This window comes from Mya arenaria, chromosome 13, assembly GCF_026914265.1.
Source record: "Mya arenaria isolate MELC-2E11 chromosome 13, ASM2691426v1".
Lineage (NCBI taxonomy): Eukaryota > Metazoa > Mollusca > Bivalvia > Myida > Myidae > Mya > Mya arenaria.
Genome location: NC_069134.1, coordinates 51,531,997 through 51,552,011, shown reverse-complemented (window position 1 = coordinate 51,552,011; position 20,015 = coordinate 51,531,997). Strand labels below are relative to the sequence as shown.

At 34.4% G+C, this 20,015-nt stretch overlaps 1 protein-coding gene across 1 annotated transcript; it reads right to left on the bottom strand.

Moving 5' to 3' along the window:
* Positions 1-1,681: 1,681 nt before the first annotated feature.
* Positions 1,682-19,901, bottom strand: LOC128213901 (NAD kinase 2, mitochondrial-like). The gene is made up of 9 exons (XM_052920016.1): positions 19,474-19,901; positions 18,478-18,566; positions 18,099-18,269; positions 17,217-17,306; positions 16,341-16,571; positions 14,472-14,623; positions 13,241-13,381; positions 12,053-12,092; positions 1,682-6,852 (listed from the first exon to the last, which is right to left on the bottom strand). The coding sequence occupies exons 1-9, from the start codon at positions 19,741-19,743 to the stop codon at positions 6,717-6,719; spliced, it is 1,320 nt and encodes a 439-aa protein (XP_052775976.1). The 5' UTR covers positions 19,744-19,901; the 3' UTR covers positions 1,682-6,716.
* Positions 19,902-20,015: the final 114 nt, after the last annotated feature.

The following is a 20,015-nucleotide window of genomic DNA, read 5'->3' as shown; positions in this document are numbered from 1 at the left end:
TCTGTATGCATCACGTGACCAGTCTCAGGTTATAGTCAACTATTCTTTTCCTTTAATGTACCAATCACTCAGCAGAGTTAGCGTTCGTTGGTTTTGGCAAAATGCAGTGTATCTGTATTACCCTTCATCATAAATGAATCAATGTCTGTCAAATTCTGTGTCCCAAAATGGTTCAGTTCTTAGCGTTAGCAAGATGGTATTCCTTAAACATGTAACAGTTACAGGCTCGTGGCAGCCCAAACTTGTGGACCTGCTTCACTCCTATATATATATATATATATATATATAGCTGGCATTTCCATCCAGAGCTCATCTAGATCTGTACAGTGCTAATCAGCTTAACCAGATGTTGCAGGGCCTGCCACTTCCGTCATGGCAGGCGTTAGTGTTGGTCTTAATTTGTTCAGCAAAGACCCTAAAAAGACAGACACTATACTACCACCTTTGCAGTGGTGATAGGCGTTAGATTGGGTACATTTTAGGGGCTTGTTCCACTCTACACCCCAGGAGGTTATGGTTTCGGGGGAGGTGTTGGGTTTCCTGTAGGGGCTCTCCCCTAAATAAAAAACTTTCAAATGTCTGCATTATTTGTAAGGCATACTCTAAAAATAGTTCACTGACATTTATAACGTAGAATTTGAGTAAAAAAAATACAGTGTTTTTATTCGCTGTATTTGGATAACTGATTATGTGCTTCCTTTGTGCTATACAGCCTGCCACCCAGGCTAATGAATGTTTGACTGCTAATAATGTTCACATGTATGTCTCCAAATTTGAAAAGATCAATGAATCTGCACTACGGTATTTACCGCTTAAACTTCTTTAAAATAGAGCAAATCAGGATGAGTATCTCTTGATTTATGCAAGGTGTCTACATGTAGGTAAAGCTCAGTTATCATCACTTAAACAAGAGCTGTCATTTGACAGCTTGCTTGACCATACGCTGCTTTGTCTTAGAAATGATTGCAATGCTATAATTATGTGCCTGTCTATAGCAATAAAAAAATAAAATAAAAAAAGTCAATCAAGGGCCATAATTTGTATCTAGGTTAATACTAGTTATGGAACTTAATTGTGTGATGGCCATGAACAACAGTTACTAATGAAAGTAGGAAGTCCATTAAATGAACATTATTTGAGATCCTTATTAACACCCCAAGTTGCCCTTTAAGATGGACTCATACTCCCAAATAAGATGTACCACAATTAATACAATTGTTTTAATATAATGAACAGGATTAATAAATATTGAAAACAGACGGTGCTTCACGCTTATGAGGGATACCGTGTTTAGTTTGAAGGAAAGGTGCAGAAAACACAGAATTCCTACCTGATGAGATGATAGTTGATCAATGTAAATCTTTTAAGACCTACCAGTTATTTAATATTAGTTAGTTTTCAGCTATTATATACACGGTTACAGTCTTGTTATCAGTAATTAATATTTTCCATAAATACATTGTTTAGTTGGTAAAATTTATGTTTGTTGTACACGTGTATGTATTGATTCTAAATATGATTGTCACTATAACCAATCCTTTTCAGTTCATCAAGGGCCCTAATTTTTGTATTTAGGATAATATGGAGTTATGTTACCTGCTGATATGATGGTCATGTCTTGCTTATTGTTTGGTGATCGGATTTTACTAGGTAAAGAAAGAAAGAAACAGTTATATTCTTTTGTAAAGCTTTATCAAACAATCTTGATCAATTTAACAAGACAATTGTAGAATAACCACTCTATAAAATCTCATTAATAATGCTTTATTAACAAAACAAAAATGCACGTTGTCTACGAATGACACTAGCTTCATCACAAACCATCATACAGTTCAAAACAAAGTCTTAGCAATAGATGAAATTATACAGTGTTTAGATGAATTGAGTGATTTAGTACAGTGCCATTAGACTGTCTTTTGACAATGTCAATTTGATAATTGATTTCTTTATCAGATCACAACAAATTCATATCAGTTTCCAACAAATTCATATTGTAAGTTTCTTTTTTCTTTTAAAGACACATGTACATGAAATTCCAAGTTCCAAATACAAACTAAATGCAAAGCCAGTAATTTCACATATATGTTTGAACTCAATAAGCTAAAACTAGCAATTCCATTACATGCACTTGACATACGAACATTGCAGCATTGTTTATAGAAGTCAAAATAAGACCACTACAATGCTTAAATAATAAGAGTGTTAATAACACAATCATGTGGTTACCATTTTCACATGGGCCTGGGTTTTTTATCATCGCTTCCGAATAATTGAAGTCAATGTATGTACACGCATATGTGTGACATTTTCATAATTATACAGAATGCTTCATGACATTTAAATTCATAATTCATATGTTTATATTAAAAACATGTTCTAGTTTTTACTGAAATGTTGACACTAATGATAATTAGCTAGTCATGACTTTTTGGATGACTGTATTACGTAATACTGGCTGCCACACTACAAGTACATGTAAATATATAAAACAAGATCACCACGTAGAGCACACCAATGCTTGTATGGTTTTCAATCAAACATGAAACATTACTCAATATTTATTACAGCCAGAGTTAAGAGCCTCACTGAACATGTGCGTATTGTCCCTTGCTACATTTGTACCAAGTTTCATTTGAACGTCACAAACTGTTTTTGAGCTATGGCCATGGTGAAAGATTGTGATGCCGGTTACACCATAGATATAACAATACCATGCCTTATTTCTTTGACCAACAATATCAAAAGAATTGACAAGAAAATAATTATAATATGACCTGGTAATAGATTTAAACCACGCGATTAACTCAGGAATGGACAGTTACATGTCTTCGAAATAGTCATTCATTTCATGGAAAAATGTTCAATATGTGAAAAAAACACAAAACAATTTACACTTACATGAAATCAACTGTAGTCTTAAATTATTGATATGAATCATGAATGAATGTAAATATATGAAAAACCATGAAAAAAACTGTTGTTTTTTCTCTCAGTATCAATCCTACATGTTTATAATTGTGTTTACACAGACCGATCTGCTTTGAAGGCCTGGAAATGGTCCTTAAAAAATCTGACCAACAAAAAAGCTGATTCTCTGATACATTAAACATAATGTTAAATTTTGATGCCTGATGACCCCAAAAAATATTTGTATCGTTTCAAAGATTATCTCTCGCCCACTACTAATATTCAAAATAAATGACCAAAATTACATTATACACACAGCAATTTAACATTATATTTTTGCTCTTTATTTCCATGGAAATCCGAAGTCAAATGACCTAATTTGCACCTTTTTTACAAAGCCAGAAAAAATCCTTATTTGTCATACATGGTATTATTTTCAGTTCAACTTTTACATTTTCTTTTTCAGCCCATAAAACACAAATGATACCAATATGATATGGGTCATCAGGCGTCTATAATTCACATATTTCATTAATACCTTAACTGTCTTTCTACAGCGCATGTTCTTTATGAGACAACATCTTCAATGACTAGAATCAATTGTTCAACAGCAGAATTTTCAGCGTTTAAAGTGATTGTCAGCTGCCATCTTATGAAAATGTAATTGCTTGTAAAAGATGCACCATACTATTTCTGGGAAAATAAAGAATCAAGCTAAATTCAGCACTTTTACTAGCCTTACAGTTTTACAGCTGCCACAGGTTAAACACAACAGTTTTTGAAAGTATGCAACAGTTATTCAGTAATACAAATGTCTATATAAAAACTAAGACAAATATAATGATTAATACCAGCAGTCGGCAAATTTAGAGTTTCTTGAACAAGTCTGGATAAGTTCATTTTATGTAATGGGATTGTAGACCACCAGCTCGAGTTCATAAACAGATGATAAAGTATGTTTTAGTGATGTAAAAAAAAATTGTACTGTTACGGTATGTATATTCAAATGACTTCTCTTAACATTTATGATTTATTTTATGTCAAGTTTGATAAAACAAGTGCATTTATCGCAATAAGAAAATGCAACAGAACAAAAAGTTTGTTCTAAATTTAACATGCACATCAAAATAAAAATATCACATGCCTTTTTCAAGTTTCTACAATTCTATGTTGCTATATATACTAATAATATCCATTTTTGAGCGAAAAAGTCCATGGTGAAAATCTTACAGGGAGGTAATATGACATAAAATTGGTGATTTTTTACTAAATAGCAATGATAATCTTTCATTCAAAAATACTGCTCAGGTAGTGTTTGTGCAAAGCGCTATGCTCAACCCACTTATCTACATCATTAGCATATAGTGAGTCAGTTGTCAAGTTAAGGCTTCCCTTGGTATTTCCCATCCATTTCTGTTTAATAAAGAGAGTGACCCTTGGGATTTTATCAAACATTATCTGAGACTATATCATAATTATAAACACACTTCTTTTTGTTTTCTCTATTTATTTAATCCTTAATATTTACACCTCAACTTCCATTCCTTAAATGAACTGCCTTTCGGCAATTGCGTTTATCAATCAATGAACGCAACATCTTCGGATATGTTCGGATCGCAATTCATCGCATAACAATATACATGAAAACTATTGATCTTGTTATTGTTTGCATTGTGTCAGCAGGTCCCGTTAAATATAAATCAACATTTTAAAAAGTGTTAATTTATTATATTTTAAATGTACTGTTGTAAGTGTTTAAATTTTACGTTTAAAAGTGATTTCAAGCGATTGATCTTTTCCCGTGTTATTGAGACGTCATTTGAAAACAAGAGCCGTCGTAAGACAACGCGCTCGACTTCGCCGCTTTGACTTAGAAGTGAATACAATAACAATGTAATATTACCAAGTTTGGTCTATTTATGTCAAACCCAACTAAAATTATTCAATACATAAGGTGACTTTGATGCTGTCCTCCCACCACCCGAAAAATGACGCAAGTCATTCAAATAACTTGATTTCCCATTATAAAAAAGTGGTAAAGAATATACAAATATGCCTTTCAAAAGAAATTAAAAAAAAAAAAAAAAAAAAAAATAATAATAAAAAAAATTCAATGGCCATATAGTATAGCCCTCCTTGTTTTCCCTTAGTAAAAAACTGGTCAAGAATGTAAAAATGTGCCTGTCAAAAGAAATTAAAAAAATAAAATAAAAAAATATTCAAGGGGCATAATTTGTATTTAGGGTTGAAATGGAGTTATGTTTCTTGTTGTAAGATGGTCGTAAATAATTTTGAATATTATTAAGGGCATTGAATGAAAGGTATAGAAGTTTTTTATTCAAATCCCAACTTGCCCTTAACTTTTACTTGGCTAAAACTTTAACCTACGTCAATCAGGGGCCATAACTTGTATTAAGGATATGGAGTTATGTAACCTCATTGGGTGATGGTCTTGAACAATTGTGTGAAGTATTAAGTCAATTGAATAAAGGGTATAGAAGTTATTAATAAATAACCCAACCTGCCCTAAAACTTTAACCTAAGTCTAATAGTCAATCAAGGGCCATAATTTGTATAAAAGAAAATATGGAGTTATCTAACCTCATTATGTAATGGCTCTGAACAACTGTGTGAAGTATTAAGTCAATTTAATGAATGGTATTGGAGTGTTAAGTGAAAATCCCAACTTGCCCTAAAACTTTAACCTATCAATCCGGGGCCATAACTTGTATTAAGGATAATATGGAGTTATGTAACCTCATTGTGTGATGGTCCTGAACAACTGTGTGAAGTATTAAGTCAATCGAACAAAGGGTATAGAAGTTATTTATAAATATCCCAACCTGCCCTGAAACTTTAACCTGAGTTTCATAGTCAATCAGGGGCCATAATCTGTGTAAAGAATAATATGGAGTTATCTAACCTCATCATGTGATGGCCCTGAACAACTGTGTGAAGTATTAACTCAATTGAATGAAAGGTATTGGACTTATAAGTGAAAATCCCTACTTGCCCTAAAACTTTAACCGGACGCCGACGCTGGGGCAAGTAGTGTAGCCCACCTATTCTTCGAATAGTCGAGCTAAAAAATGTTTCCGGTTACAGTCGGGTCGTTCTATTAACGGAATGGGTAAGAAAGGATTAATGAATGGTTTTCTTAAATGAAATGAAGTATTTTTTAACAATTCTTGAATGAACTAAGAAACTATTGGTGTAAATATAAGTAATGAATTGCGGGGTTGATGTCATTATCAAGGATATGAACGCAATTGGGCTTGTCAAAGTACGCATGGAGCTTTGGACTCCACACACTTTGACCAGCCCAATTGCATTCATACTCCCATAATGACATCAACCCCGCAATTCATTCCTTAAATAGTGGGACTAGGACTTAAGACTTTTTTTCAGCCCAAGCTTGCCTCAGCCAGCTTGCGCTGATTGGATCACTGTACTGGTACACAAATAGTAAAAAAGTAGCTCATAACACAAGCCATGGACCCAGGAATACATGTAACAAGGTATGTTTATCAGCATTCAATAAAAGTTCATGCTGTAATATTATAAGACGCAGTGATCACAGGTAAAAAAGTATCCATTAACAAGCCATTTCATGCGGTTCAGTCTAGCATGGTATATCTGGTTCAGTCTAGCATGGGATATCTGGTTCAGTCTAGCATGGTATATCTAGTTCAGTCTAGCATGGTATATCTGGTTCAGTCTAGCAAGGTTTATGTGGTTCAATCTAGCATGCGTTATGTAGTTGAATCAGGCATAATTCATGTGGAACTGTTTATCGCGGTTCACATGGTTCAATCTAGCTGGACAGTTCGTAATGCATCTTCAGGAAATATCTCCATGGTTGCTATGGCACCGTCATTGAAGCGAAATGAGCACCCACCATCCAACACCAGACTGGCATCCCACATTCTTGATCCAACCACCAACCTGGGAGAAAAAAACAGCTTGACGTCACACTGATAAAACAAGAAACATAAGCTCTGAAGAGGTTTTAACCATGACAAATATATATACACAGTTTTAAAATCAGCTACGTACAAATTAGCATCTGTTAAACAAGAGGGCCATGATGGCCCTGTATCGCTCACCTGTAGCTTTGCTAAATAAAGTGAACATTCTGACCTATTAATCACAAGGCAACTCATAACGCAAATCACAAGGCAACTCATAAGGCAAATCACAAGGCACAGATGGCTCTTAGAGCTTAGAGAGGCGGGTATTGACCTCCATCTGTTTTCTCAAAGTACCCTGCACAGATGGGCTAGAAAGCTCATCTGCACCCAAACCAGATGGCCCAGCTGCAGTAGCAACCACAGGCACAGACCCCAGTGGATCTGTAAGGGCATCTCCACCCTCATCAGGCACTGCAGGATGCACATCATGACAGTGACAGCAATCATCTACCTCGAACTTGACCTAGATTTTATACAGAGGATCCTTTTGACCAAGTTGCATTAAGATTACGCTAAAATTGTGACCTCTATTGTGTTCACATGGTTTTTCTACTAATTGACCTAGTGACCTAGTTTTTGACCCGGGTTGACCCAATATCGAACCTGACCTAGCATATGTTAAGATGATCATTCTGTCCAAGTTTCATTAAGATTAGGCTAAAATTGTGATTTCTATTGTGTTCACAAGGTTTTTTTAATAATTGACCTAGTGACCTAGTTATTGACCGCGGATGGACCAATGTCGAACTTGACCTAGATGTTATAGAAATGATCATTCTGACCAAGTTGCATTAAGATTAGGCTAAAATTGTGACCTCTATTGTGTTCACAAGGTTTTTCTACTAATTGACCTAGTGACCTAGTTATTGACGGTAATTGACCCAATATCGAACTTGACCTAGATTTTATAGAGATGATCATTCTGACCAAGTAACATTAAGATTAGGCTTAAGTTGTGACCTCTGTTGTGTTCACAAGGTTTTTCTACTAATTGACCTAGTGACCTAGTTATTGACCGCGAATGACCCAATATCGAACTTGACCTATATTGTTCTAGAGATGATCATTCTGACCAAGTTGAATTGAGATAAGCCTAAAATTGTGACTTCTATTGTGTTCACAAGGTTTTTCTACTAATTGACCTAGTGACCTAGTTTTTGACCTGGGTTGACCCAATATGGAACTTGACCTAGCTTATGTTAAGATGATCATTCTGACCAAGTTTCATTAAGATTAGGCTAAAATTGTGACCTCTATTGTGTTCACAAGGTTTTTTTACTATCTGACCTAGTGACCTAGTTATTGACCGCGGATGACCCAATGTGGAACTTGACCTAGATTTTATAAAGATGATCAGTCTGACCAAGTTTCATAAAGATTAGGCTAAAATTGTGACCTCTATTGTGTTCATAAGGTTTTTCTAATATCTGACCTAGTGACCTAGTTATTGACTGCGGATGACCCAATATCGAACATGACCCAGATTTTATAGAGATGATCATTCTGACCAAGTTGCATTAACATTAGGCTAAAATTGTGACCTCTATTGTGTTCACAAGGTTTTTCTACTAATTGACCTAGTGACCTAGTTATTGACGGTAATTGACCCAATATCGAACTTGACCTAGATTTTATAGAGATGATCATTCTGACCAAGTAACATTAAGATTAGGCTTAAGTTGTGACCTCTGTTGTGTTCACAAGGTTTTTCTACTAATAGACCTAGTGACCTAGTTATTGACCGCGAATGACCCAATATCGAACTTGACCTATATTGTTCTAGAGATGATCATTCTGACCAAGTTGAATTGAGATAAGCCTAAAATTGTGACCTCTATTGTGTTCACATGGTTTTTCTACTAATTGACCTAGTGACCTAGTTTTTGACCTGGGTTGACCCAATATGGAACTTGACCTAGCTTATGTTAAGATGATCATTCTGACCAAGTTTCATTAAGATTAGGCTAAAATTGTGACCTCTATTGTGTTCACAAGGTTTTTTTACTATCTGACCTAGTGACCTAGTTATTGACCGCGGATGACCCAATGTGGAACTTGACCTAGATTTTATAAAGATGATCAGTCTGACCAAGTTTCATAAAGATAAGGCTAAAATTGTGACCTCTATTTTGTTCACAAGGTTTTTCTAATAATTGACCTAGTGACCTAGTTATTGTCTGCGTATGACCCAATATCGAACTTGACCCAGATTTTATAGAGATGATCATTCTGACCAAGTTGCATTAAGATTAGCCTAAAATTGTGACCTCTTGTGTTCACAAGGTTTTTGTACTAATTGACCTAGTGACCTAGTTATTGACCGCAGATGACCCAATATCGAACTTGACCTAGATTTTATAGAGATGATCATTCTGACCAAGTTGCATTGAGATTAGGCTAAAATTGTGACCTCTATTGTGTTCACAAGGTTTTTGTACTAATTGACCTAGTGACCTAGTTATTGACCGTGAATGACCCAATATCAAACTTGACCTACATTTTATAGAGATGATTATTCTGACCAAGTTGCATTGAGATTAGGCTAAAATTGTGACCTCTATTGTGTTCACAAGGTTTTTCTACTAATTGACCTAGTGACCTAGTTATTGACCGCGGATGACCCAATATCGAACTTGACCTAAATTTTATAGAGATGATCATTCTGACCAAGTTGCATTGAGATTAGGCTAAAATTGTGACCTCTAATGTGTTCACAAGGTATTTCTACTAATTGACCTACTGACCTAGTTTTTGACTCCAGATGACCCAATATCGAACTTGACCTAGATTTCATAGAGATCATCAGTCTGACCAAGTTTCATAAAGATTAGGTCAAAATTGTGACCTCTGTTGTGTTCACAAGGTTTTTCTACTAATTGACCTAGTGACCTAGTTATTGACTGCGGATGACCCAATATCGAACTTGACCTAGATTTTATAGAGATGATCATTCTGACCAACTTGCATTGAGATTAGGCTAAAATTGTGACCTCTATTGTGTTCACAAGGTTTTTGTACTAATTGACCTAGTGACCTAGTTGTTGACCGCGGATGACCCAATATCGAACTTGACCTAGATTTTATAGAGATGATCATTCTGACCAAGTTGCATTGAGATTAGGCTAAAATTGTGACCTCTATTGTGTTCACAAGGTTTTTCTAATAATTGACCTAGTGACCTAGTTTTTGACCTGGGTTGACCCAATATGGAACTTGACCTAGCTTATGTTAAGATGATCATTCTGACCAAGTTTCATTAAGATAAGGCTAAAATTGTGACCTCTATTTTGTTCACAAGGTTTTTCTAATAATTGACCTAGTGACCTAGTTATTGACTGCATATGACCCAATATCGAACTTGACCCAGATTTTATAGAGATGATCATTCTGACCAAGTTGCATTAAGATTAGCCTAAAATTGTGACCTCTAATGTGTTCACAAGGTTTTTGTACTAATTGACCTAGTGACCTAGTTATTGACCGCGGATGACCCAATATCGAACTTGACCTAGATTTTATAGAGATGATCATTCTGACCAAGTTGCATTGAGATTAGGCTAAAATTGTGACCTCTATTGTGTTCACAAGGTTTTTGTACTAATTGACCTAGTGACCTAGTTATTGACCGTGAATGACCCAATATCAAACTTGACCTACATTTTACAGCGATGATCATTCTGACCAATTTGCATTGAGATTAGGCTAAAATTGTGACCTCTATTGTGTTCACAAGGTTTTTCTACTAATTGACCTAGTGACCTAGTTATTGACCGCGGATGACCCAATATCGAACTTGACCTAGATTTTATAGAGATGATCATTCTGACCAAGTTGCATTGAGATTAGGCTAAAATTGTGACCTCTAATGTGTTCACAAGGTATTTCTACTAATTGACCTACTGACCTAGTTTTTGACCCCAGATGATCCAATATCGAACTTGACCTAGATTTTATAGAGATGATCAGTCTGACCAAGTTTCATAAAGATTAGGTCAAAATTGTGACCTCTGTTGTGTTCACAAGGTTTTTCTAATAATTGACCTAGTGACCTAGTTATTGACTGCGGATGACCCAATATCGAACTTGACCTAGATTTTATAGAGATGATTATTCTGACCAAGTTGCATTGAGATTAGGCTAAAATTGTGACCTCTATTGTGTTCACAAGGTTTTTGTACTAATTGACCTAGTGACCTAGTTGTTGACCGCGGATGACCCAATATCGAACTTGACCTACATTTTATAGAGATGATCATTCTGACCAAGTTGCATTGAGATTAGGCTAAAATTGTGACCTTTATTGTGTTCACAAGGTTTTTCTACTAATTGACCTAGTGACCTAATTATTGACCGCGGATGACCCAATATCGAACTTGACCTAGATTTTATAGAGATGACCATTCTGACCAAGTTGCATTGAGATTAGGCTAAAATTGTGACCTCTATTGTGTTCACAAGGTTTTTCTACTAATTGACCTACTGACCTAGTTTTTGACCCCAGATGACCCAATATCGAACTTGACCTAGATTTTATAGAGATGATCAGTCTGACCAAGTTTCATAAAGATTAAGTCAAAATTGTGACCTCTATTGTGTTCACAAGCAATTGTGAACGGACGGACGGACGGACGGACGGACGGACGGACGACGGACGAAGAGTGATCACAAAAGCTCACCTTGTCACTACGTGACAGGTGAGCTAAAAACATCTTCCATTCCTAGAGCTGCTACACACAGACTTTTTTTATTACAGGATTCCCACCAATATGTTTTAATGGTTTTAGGGTCATGTTAATAGTTTTGCATGATGACAAAGCCACATGACTGACTATATAACCATGCCTCCTATTTTCATCTTCAAAATACCAACAAGCTACATACCTTTGTAAGTATCAAATTTTATGGTAGCTAATATGCTAGGATAGAAAATACACTTGAGATATGGCGGGAAAAAATCAGGTAGTTTTCAAAATATAAATGATAAGATCTTTCTAAAAAGAGCCTAAAATGAACCTAAAAAGATTGTCAAAATCATTCAATAGTATGCAGGTCATCACAATCATATTCTGTGGAAAATATGTGCATGTTACCTATAGTAATTTCTGTAGCTGAAGTACTACATAAAATAACATAAAATTACTAATATGCACATAAAAATAAATGGACCCTCATACCTTTTGGCTTTGCCACGAGGGGAGGGTACTTGAAAGACACCTGCAATCATTTAGAAGAGGAGACAATTACAAAACAACACACATTGATATCATATTTTTACACAGATTCACAACCCTCTATGTCAACAAGTTGTATGCAAAGCGAAGTTCTAAGTGTAAATAGCTTTTTATAATGCTGCAGCCTTAAAAAAAAATATGTCTGTTTCGGGTAACCCGACCCTACCTGTAAAAATGCGCCGACCCTAACTATTTTTTTCCGTTTCTGAGCAAAAAAAATATTCGTTAGCGAATAGAGAGTTACAAAGGGCGGATAAATGCAGATTTTAATCAGAATTATTGTTTATATGATAAAACAAAGTCAGGCAATGACAGTAATGTAGGAAAGTCTGCCATGTGCAAGAAAACACTCTGAACTTACGGAAGAATTTGAAAAAAAAAAAAATCCCTACCTACCCTACCTTGAAATTTTGGGAAGGTACCCTAGACAAACAATTTTTTTTTGGCCTGATTGGTTGCCATCTATAGTCATAATGTCATCACACGATACAGTAAATGTGTTTGGAATGAAAATTATGCTGTTTATTAAAAATACCAACGAGGCCTGAATTGGGTCTCAAATGGGTTGAGTTTAAAAAAGCATCAGTCTTAGACTCAAATGGAGGTTATGAGTAATAAAGAGTCTAAGAAACTTGAACTAGTTATAGAAATACATGTACCTTTTAATGTTACATCACATGTTGATTTGTATTACGACAAACTATAAACTGGCAATGCAGTGAGTTTTTTTTAGTCAGACCATATGGAGCCCCATTCCTATTGATCAAACTTTTTGGGGGGCCATTATGTAATATAAAAACTCTAACAAAAATAAATTAATTGGATCCAAAACTCATTTTCTATGGATGTATGGAGTTCATGTAATCTTAAATAAACTAGCTTTTTCACAATCTTTGATCTTTTATGTCCATTGTATACATCATTCTTGTTCATTTCTAGGCAAAATTGAAGTTCCCAATTTATTATAAAGTCAAAACTTGGCTTTTGTCCCAATCAGAAAGCCTATTCCCTCAATACCGGGGAAAAAACTCTGCATTGAAAAGCTAGAGCCTAACCACAATGTTTATGAACCCAAAGTATGGTTGTACAATTGCAATTCTGCATAAAATTTAAACTTGCATATATACAAACCATTAACTATAGGATCCCTGACAGTATAACCCATGTAAGGTTCACTGGGATCAAATATGAGAGAGTTGTTGAACGCTCTAGTTACAGTCTCAACATAATCATTGTCCGAGGTAGGGTAGCAGCACTGACCTTCCATATTTGCTGAAAATATATCAAACAGCTGACAGACAGTCTTGTTTACATATTGGCATATAACAGATTTATATATGAGTATGATCCTCTTTAAGGGATTAAACAAGGATCGAGTATTGTTGAAAATCGATTTAATGTTTAAGTCGTAATCTTGGAATCGACTACCGCTTCAAGTATATGGCAGTTCTCTTTTAATATAGAAATGTTCAGTTAATCATTGGAATTAAATACTTGTCCTTTCTCTGGTATTTACCCAAAATCATAAAGATCACCACTACACTACTACAAAATGAGAGTAAATTACACACAATATAGGAAAATGAAAGTAAACAAAACTCAAAACAGAGACTTATTTCAAAATTGAAATGAAAGTAAATTAAACACAACACAGACCTTATTTCAAAATGAAAATAAATGAAACACAAAACAATGACTTATTTTAGAAATTAACACAACACGAAGTCATATTACAAAAAGAAAGTATATTAAACTCAACACAGAGACACAACATTTATATGAGTCTCTGTATATAATGAATGTTTTCTTGATTTTAATTTTTTGGACATAAAAGTTCACATGTAAATCCACTTTATCATTGTTGTTTTTTATGATATCACTTATACAATCATCATTAGACCATTATGGACTTCCTATTTCAATAATATAACTGACAATGAATTAAAATGGCTTGTCTGATTATTTCTGATGATCATTTTTGATAGTGGACCAATTTTTAATTCCTAGCCTCTACATTGGCCAACCCTGAAGTTTCTATAATTCTAGGTAAAAACCTTTGATTTTATGAGAAATCTGCCCTGGAATCAAAAGCAAATAAAAAATATTTGATACATAGAGATTCAATTATATCTCTCTTTATTTATTCTAAAACATCCACAACTAACTACATAAGTTTGAACAAAATCGAAGGTTGTATCACGTTAATAAGCAATTGTTTACAGAGGCAGGGACAGCTAACACCATCCCATCATAATTATAAGCCTTTATATACTGGCCTTTGGCTAGTAGAGCTAAAAACAATTTCCTACTGGCTAAAAATAATCTTGGTAAGGCCTCAAGAAACTTTTAAGGATGGTCTTACCTATGTTGAGAATGTCCTGGACAGACTCTGGTGTGAGCTGGTTAATGTGGAAATGCCAGGATGTAGAGCCGGTCCCCGTACACACAGTCACACCAGAGCTCTTCTCTTTAACACTTGGGGAACCATCTACACTGAACTCATAGTAGGAGACCCTGAAAGGTGGCGGAAATAAGACAGTAATTGTTTCTGTATGTAAATATCAAGTCCACAGATAATCTATGACCCTTTATGTCCTCGTTCACTCTGTCACATTGGAGTTCTTCTGCTACACACTTGAGGGTCTATAATGCTGAGGGGACATCTGCAAGGGGACAGAAATGGCAGAGTTCATGTATTCATATGTTCAAATCAAATCCAGAGATAATCTTTGAGCCTGCCTTTCCCAGTCCACACTGTCATACCTGGCATGGGGTGACCCTTCAATCATGTACTCAAAGTTAGATACTCTTGGATATTAAGGTAACAAATATTGAAAAGAGGCAGAAAAGTCACTGATAATATTGTTGTATAAAAAAGTTTGATTTTACAGAATAATTTTAATTTCATTCATATTGATAACAACGAATTCATCAGACAGATGTTGTTAATGTCATCTATAACAAGAGCTGTCACAGAGACAGCGCGCTCGACTATTCCGCCGCTTTTCAGTGTAAGGATTGAAAAGTTTTGGCGAAATACGGATCACTGTAAACTTAGATTAGATTTCAATGCAATACATGATGCATTTGATGAGATATTATCATAAATGTGGTTACATGCAAAATTTAAACCAGAATTTCTAAGTCCAATAATAAAGGGCCATTATTTGCAAAATACAATTATCTAACTTGGATATTCAAGTAGGTTGGGTTGTTGAGTACCATTGCATAAAGTCTCAATGCAATACATGAAGTAGTTGCTGAGATATTAACCTATGTGTGCTAACATGCAAAACTTTAACCATGATTTCTAAGGGGCAAAAATCATATAATATGCAAGATAGAGTTATCTTTCCTGATTAATTAAGAAGGTTGAATGGTTGGGAGCCTGTGTATAAAGTTTCAATGCAATACATGATGTATTTGAATTTCCATGTCAAATAAAAAAGGGGCCATAATTTGAATTAAATGCAAACTAGAGATATCTTACCTGGTTATCTAAGTAGATTGGATGGTTGAGTAGCATTGTATAAAGTCTCAATGCAATAAATCAAGAAGTTGCTGAGATATTAACCTATGTGTGCTTACATGCAAAACCTTAACCAGAATTTCTAAGTCAAATAATAAAGGCCCATAATTTGCATTATATTCCAAAAGTGTTATCTTACTTCAATAAATTAGTAGGTTAGATAGTTGGAAATACATATCTAAAGTTTCAATGCAATACATGATGTATTTGCTGAGATATTGACTTAAATGTGGTTACATGCAAAACCGTAACCAGATTTTTTAAGTTGTTAAATGCAAACTAGAGTTATCTAACTTAGTTATTTGAGTAGGTTGAATGGTTGAGTACCATTGTAGTCTTAATGCAATAGATCAAGTAGTTGCTGAGAAATTAACCTATGTGTGCTTACATGCAAAACCTAAACCAGAATATCTAAATCAAATAATAAAGGCCCATTATTTGCATTAAATGCAAACTAGAGTTATCTAACTTCATTAATTTAGTAGGTTAGATAGTTAGGAATACATATCTTAAGTTTCAATGCAATACATGATGTATTTACTGAGATAATGACTTAAAAGTTGCTTACTTGCAAAACCTTAACCAAGGTGTGACGCCGACGCTTGGGTGAGTAGTATAGCTCTCCATATTCTTCGAATAGTCAAGCTAAAAATCAGTCTGTATCATATTAAATAATTTGGAAAGATAAAGTGCTACAATAACCTTGATGAAAGACATTCTCCGAGATAGACCTCATTTAAAGCTCGAACCGGGAGAACTCGCGTGTGAGAAAAACCCTTCATGAACAATGGCCGAGAGCAAACTTCGTTCTCGGCCACATGCTCTGTGTAACGATGCTCCAGGTAATGGAGTTGCTGGTCTGAAAGCTCTATTGGGTTATCCGAGGCGTGGTAACCAGACATTGTGATCCGTATTCTCTGACGCCATTTCCATCTACAACAGAGTCATTAAGCAATTCAATGAAGTACCGGTAATTACTATAATGGTAATGTTGATTATAAAAATCCTTGGCCCTAGAAATAATACGTAACTCTATATTTCAAAGCCTTTAATATCAGAGTGAAAAGGTTATTTTAGACCCTTAACTACATGCAATTTGTAGGCAGAGATGTTGTTTTAAAAAGTCAAAATAAATCATAACTAGGGATTTAAAATTTAACATAAACATATTTGTTTAAAATAAATAATTTGAAAGGCCATTTCAATTATACATTGATTTCATAGTAAAAACTGATTCATATGAAAATGGAATAAGTTGTTGTACAATACTTATAAATCTAAATGCAGTCTTAAAATGACATTCGACAGTATTCAGAACTGTCTTTTGGGTGTACAGTAAATGTCTTAAAAGTTATGGACAGAAAACTGATTATAACTACTACTCATGTTTACTCAAGTTATTTAACTTCTACTTGAAATGATAGTGAATCGCTTTTTCTGCATGAAATATGTTTATTTCCTAATTCTCTATCAAAAATTGATAACTGTGGTGGTAAACGATAAATTTTTGACAATACTTGATCAGTGTTTAATTCCTAAACATTATAACAAAAACAATATAAAAGCCAGATTAGTTACCTGAAATCACCATTCAACAGTAGGTTGAGCACTTTATCAAAGTGCAGGGCAGAATATTTTTCTTTTGAAAGACACAGCTGACCTTCAGATCTATAAAATTAAAACTTGATAAATTCCATGGCAATTATAATTAGTGTATGCTTATTGAAATGAATCAAATAAGAAATATTTTTGTGAAAAAATCATATAACTGTTAAAAGATTCAGACCCAGATGATAAGTTCCATATTACAACAAATGTATATTAAGTTTTATTTTTTAAGAAAGATACTATTTATATTGTATGTGTAGAACCATGCTGTATGACTGTAGATATACATTATGTATTTAGATGATGTACTTTTGTAGAAGTACATGTATAAAAGCCACACCCTTATTTGACCAGTGTATTGTGGCGGATCCGTGGTCTAGTGGAAACACTCTTGACTATCAATCCAGGGGTCGCAGGTTCGATTCCCCGTCGCATCACTAAAAAAATACTAATCGTCTTCCGGGAGGGACGTTAAATGGGGGCCCCGTGTGACAGTGCTATACACTGGTGCAAGTTTAAGAACCAGGGTAGCTCTAAACAGGGTTACATTCTGTCTGTGCACTATGCTCCAAAAAAACCTAAAATGACTAACATTCTTAACGGAGCACTCGCCGAATGGGTGAGGCCCGAGTGCGAGTATAAATAAGCTTACACACACACACGACCAGTTTTTTGTTTATATTTATAAAATAAACTGTTTACATAACTGAAACCTTTTTACTATCCTCATTTTTACAATATCAAACAAAAAGCAACAAATCTTGCATAATTAGTATTAATCTAAAAAGTATTTTACATGTTATGATATTAAATAACCTAAAAAGTATTTCACATGTAATGATAATAAATAACCTATCAGGATCTGTATTTAATCCAATGATAGGCATATCTACAGTAAGGATTTTGGAGGCTGCATCCAGGAATGTGCCATCCCCTCCAGCAGTTATCACAGCATCTGCCCAGTCAAGTACTTCCTTTGTATACTGGGGCCGCTTAACAACTTTTGTTTCTATACCATTTTCACTAGAAAATGAGAACATGTATATAAGAAAGTATTTTCAAAATCTTTTATTTAAAAGAAAAACCAAAGAGATAATATTTCAACATCCAAGAAAGGTGTATACTAAAGGAAAGTAAGGTTGTAACCAATTTATAATTGTTAATGAAACAAATCAAACATATGAAATCTTAATGCAACATACATGAACTAAGAAAAAAAACTATTACTCACTTAAGAAGTTTTGTCATGTTTTCTACACATGAATAATGTTTTAAGTGACGCTCGAGAAGCGTCTGGTAATCTGAGCGCTTTCTTTGCATCTGAAATAATGAAGTAAACAGAATGTCTTGTTGATTGTTTTTTTTTCAAAGGTAAGTAAACCCTGAATAGTATATGGCCACACTCCATTCAGCTATTTTCTATAGATTATTACATTACAACCAATATGCATTACTGCCAATAAGAAAGATACTTTTATTCAAATCACAGGCCATAACACTGTACTGTACAATTTTTTATTTGATTTTTTAAATTGTTTTAAGATAACAAAATGTCTTAATGTTCTTAAATGATCTAATTGTGCTACATTGTAACCTCAAGCCGATGCCCGAGTGCTTTTGAAATATAGTGTGAAAAACTATGGCATGATCAAGTTCGAAATAAGAATTAATAAATAGGTGTGAAATAACAAATCGGGACCTTAATTTTTACTTCGGAATAGCAATTATTTTTTAATGCAAGAATATGCACACTTTGTCGAATAATCAAAGCACTATCATTCAGAAGTTGCTGAAAATGGAAACTCCGTGACCCACTGACAAACTCATTTGCCACAGTTTCCAAGTTCATAATGTCAGTGTCATCCATCAGCATGCAACTTTATTCAAAATAGGATTTTTAAGAAAATCAGTATCAAAAATTCACGGCCATATTGCCGTTACTAGCAAGAATATTCCGGCCACGGCCCTAGCTCCAAAGCGCCTGTATGGCCATGCCCCCATACCAAAGTCTTAAATATTCCCTGACTTATTTTTTCCCTTTTTTGGCAACTGATATGGTGGGCATGGCCATTGGGTGTGGCATAACAATGGCTGCCCGTGGTCCAAATTTGTATTTTTGGTGCTCTTGAGAGGCTTTTTGTTCATTGCTCTCACAAACTAGGTCTCAACAATCCAAAAATAATGCATGATATAAGGGGCAATTAAATGACTTCGTACATGTTTATACCTTTGCTTTAAATTGATCTTCCGCAGCATCTTTGTATCTGATCTTTTCAAATTCATATCTCGTAATTCTTGACAGTATGACAACCCTTTTTGGTCTAAATATCGGTGTTTCAACATCACCATATTTGTCTTTATTTCCAACAAGACCACTAAAATACCTCACAAACGAAAAACTACATCTTTGTTGTTTAAGCTTTACTTTCTGTACAATGTCCCTGACATTTTCATTTATATACAATTTGTTGATATGAAATATCACTCTTTTATTCATTTGACTTGATTAAAATAAACCAAAGACTAAGTTGTCACTTAATTTTTTGAATGACACTTCAGAATAAGCTAGCTATCTACAAATTAATTGCTAATAATTTTTGTTGTGTCAACTTGACTTCCATCTTTGATGGTATGTGGTAACCGCAGAGTCGAATCTATAAAATATTTTAGTTATTTTCTAAGTGTATTAAGCCATTCTTATAAATAGATGTTAAACAATGTTTATAATAAATATCCTTTATAAATTTAATGTTTATGTTAGAATAATTT

Bases quoted from the DNA above. Each gene is read 5' to 3' on its own strand.
- LOC128213901 (XM_052920016.1), bottom strand. From the start codon at position 19,743: ATGAATAAAAGAGTGATATTTCATATCAACAAATTGTATATAAATGAA. The intron at 18,567-19,473 runs GTATAAACATGT...TCATTATTTCAG, and splicing joins AAGATCAATTTAAAGCAAAG to ATGCAAAGAAAGCGCTCAGA. The intron at 6,853-12,052 runs GTATGAGGGTCC...TTTTTCTCCCAG, and splicing joins CCTCGTGGCAAAGCCAAAAG to GTTGGTGGTTGGATCAAGAA.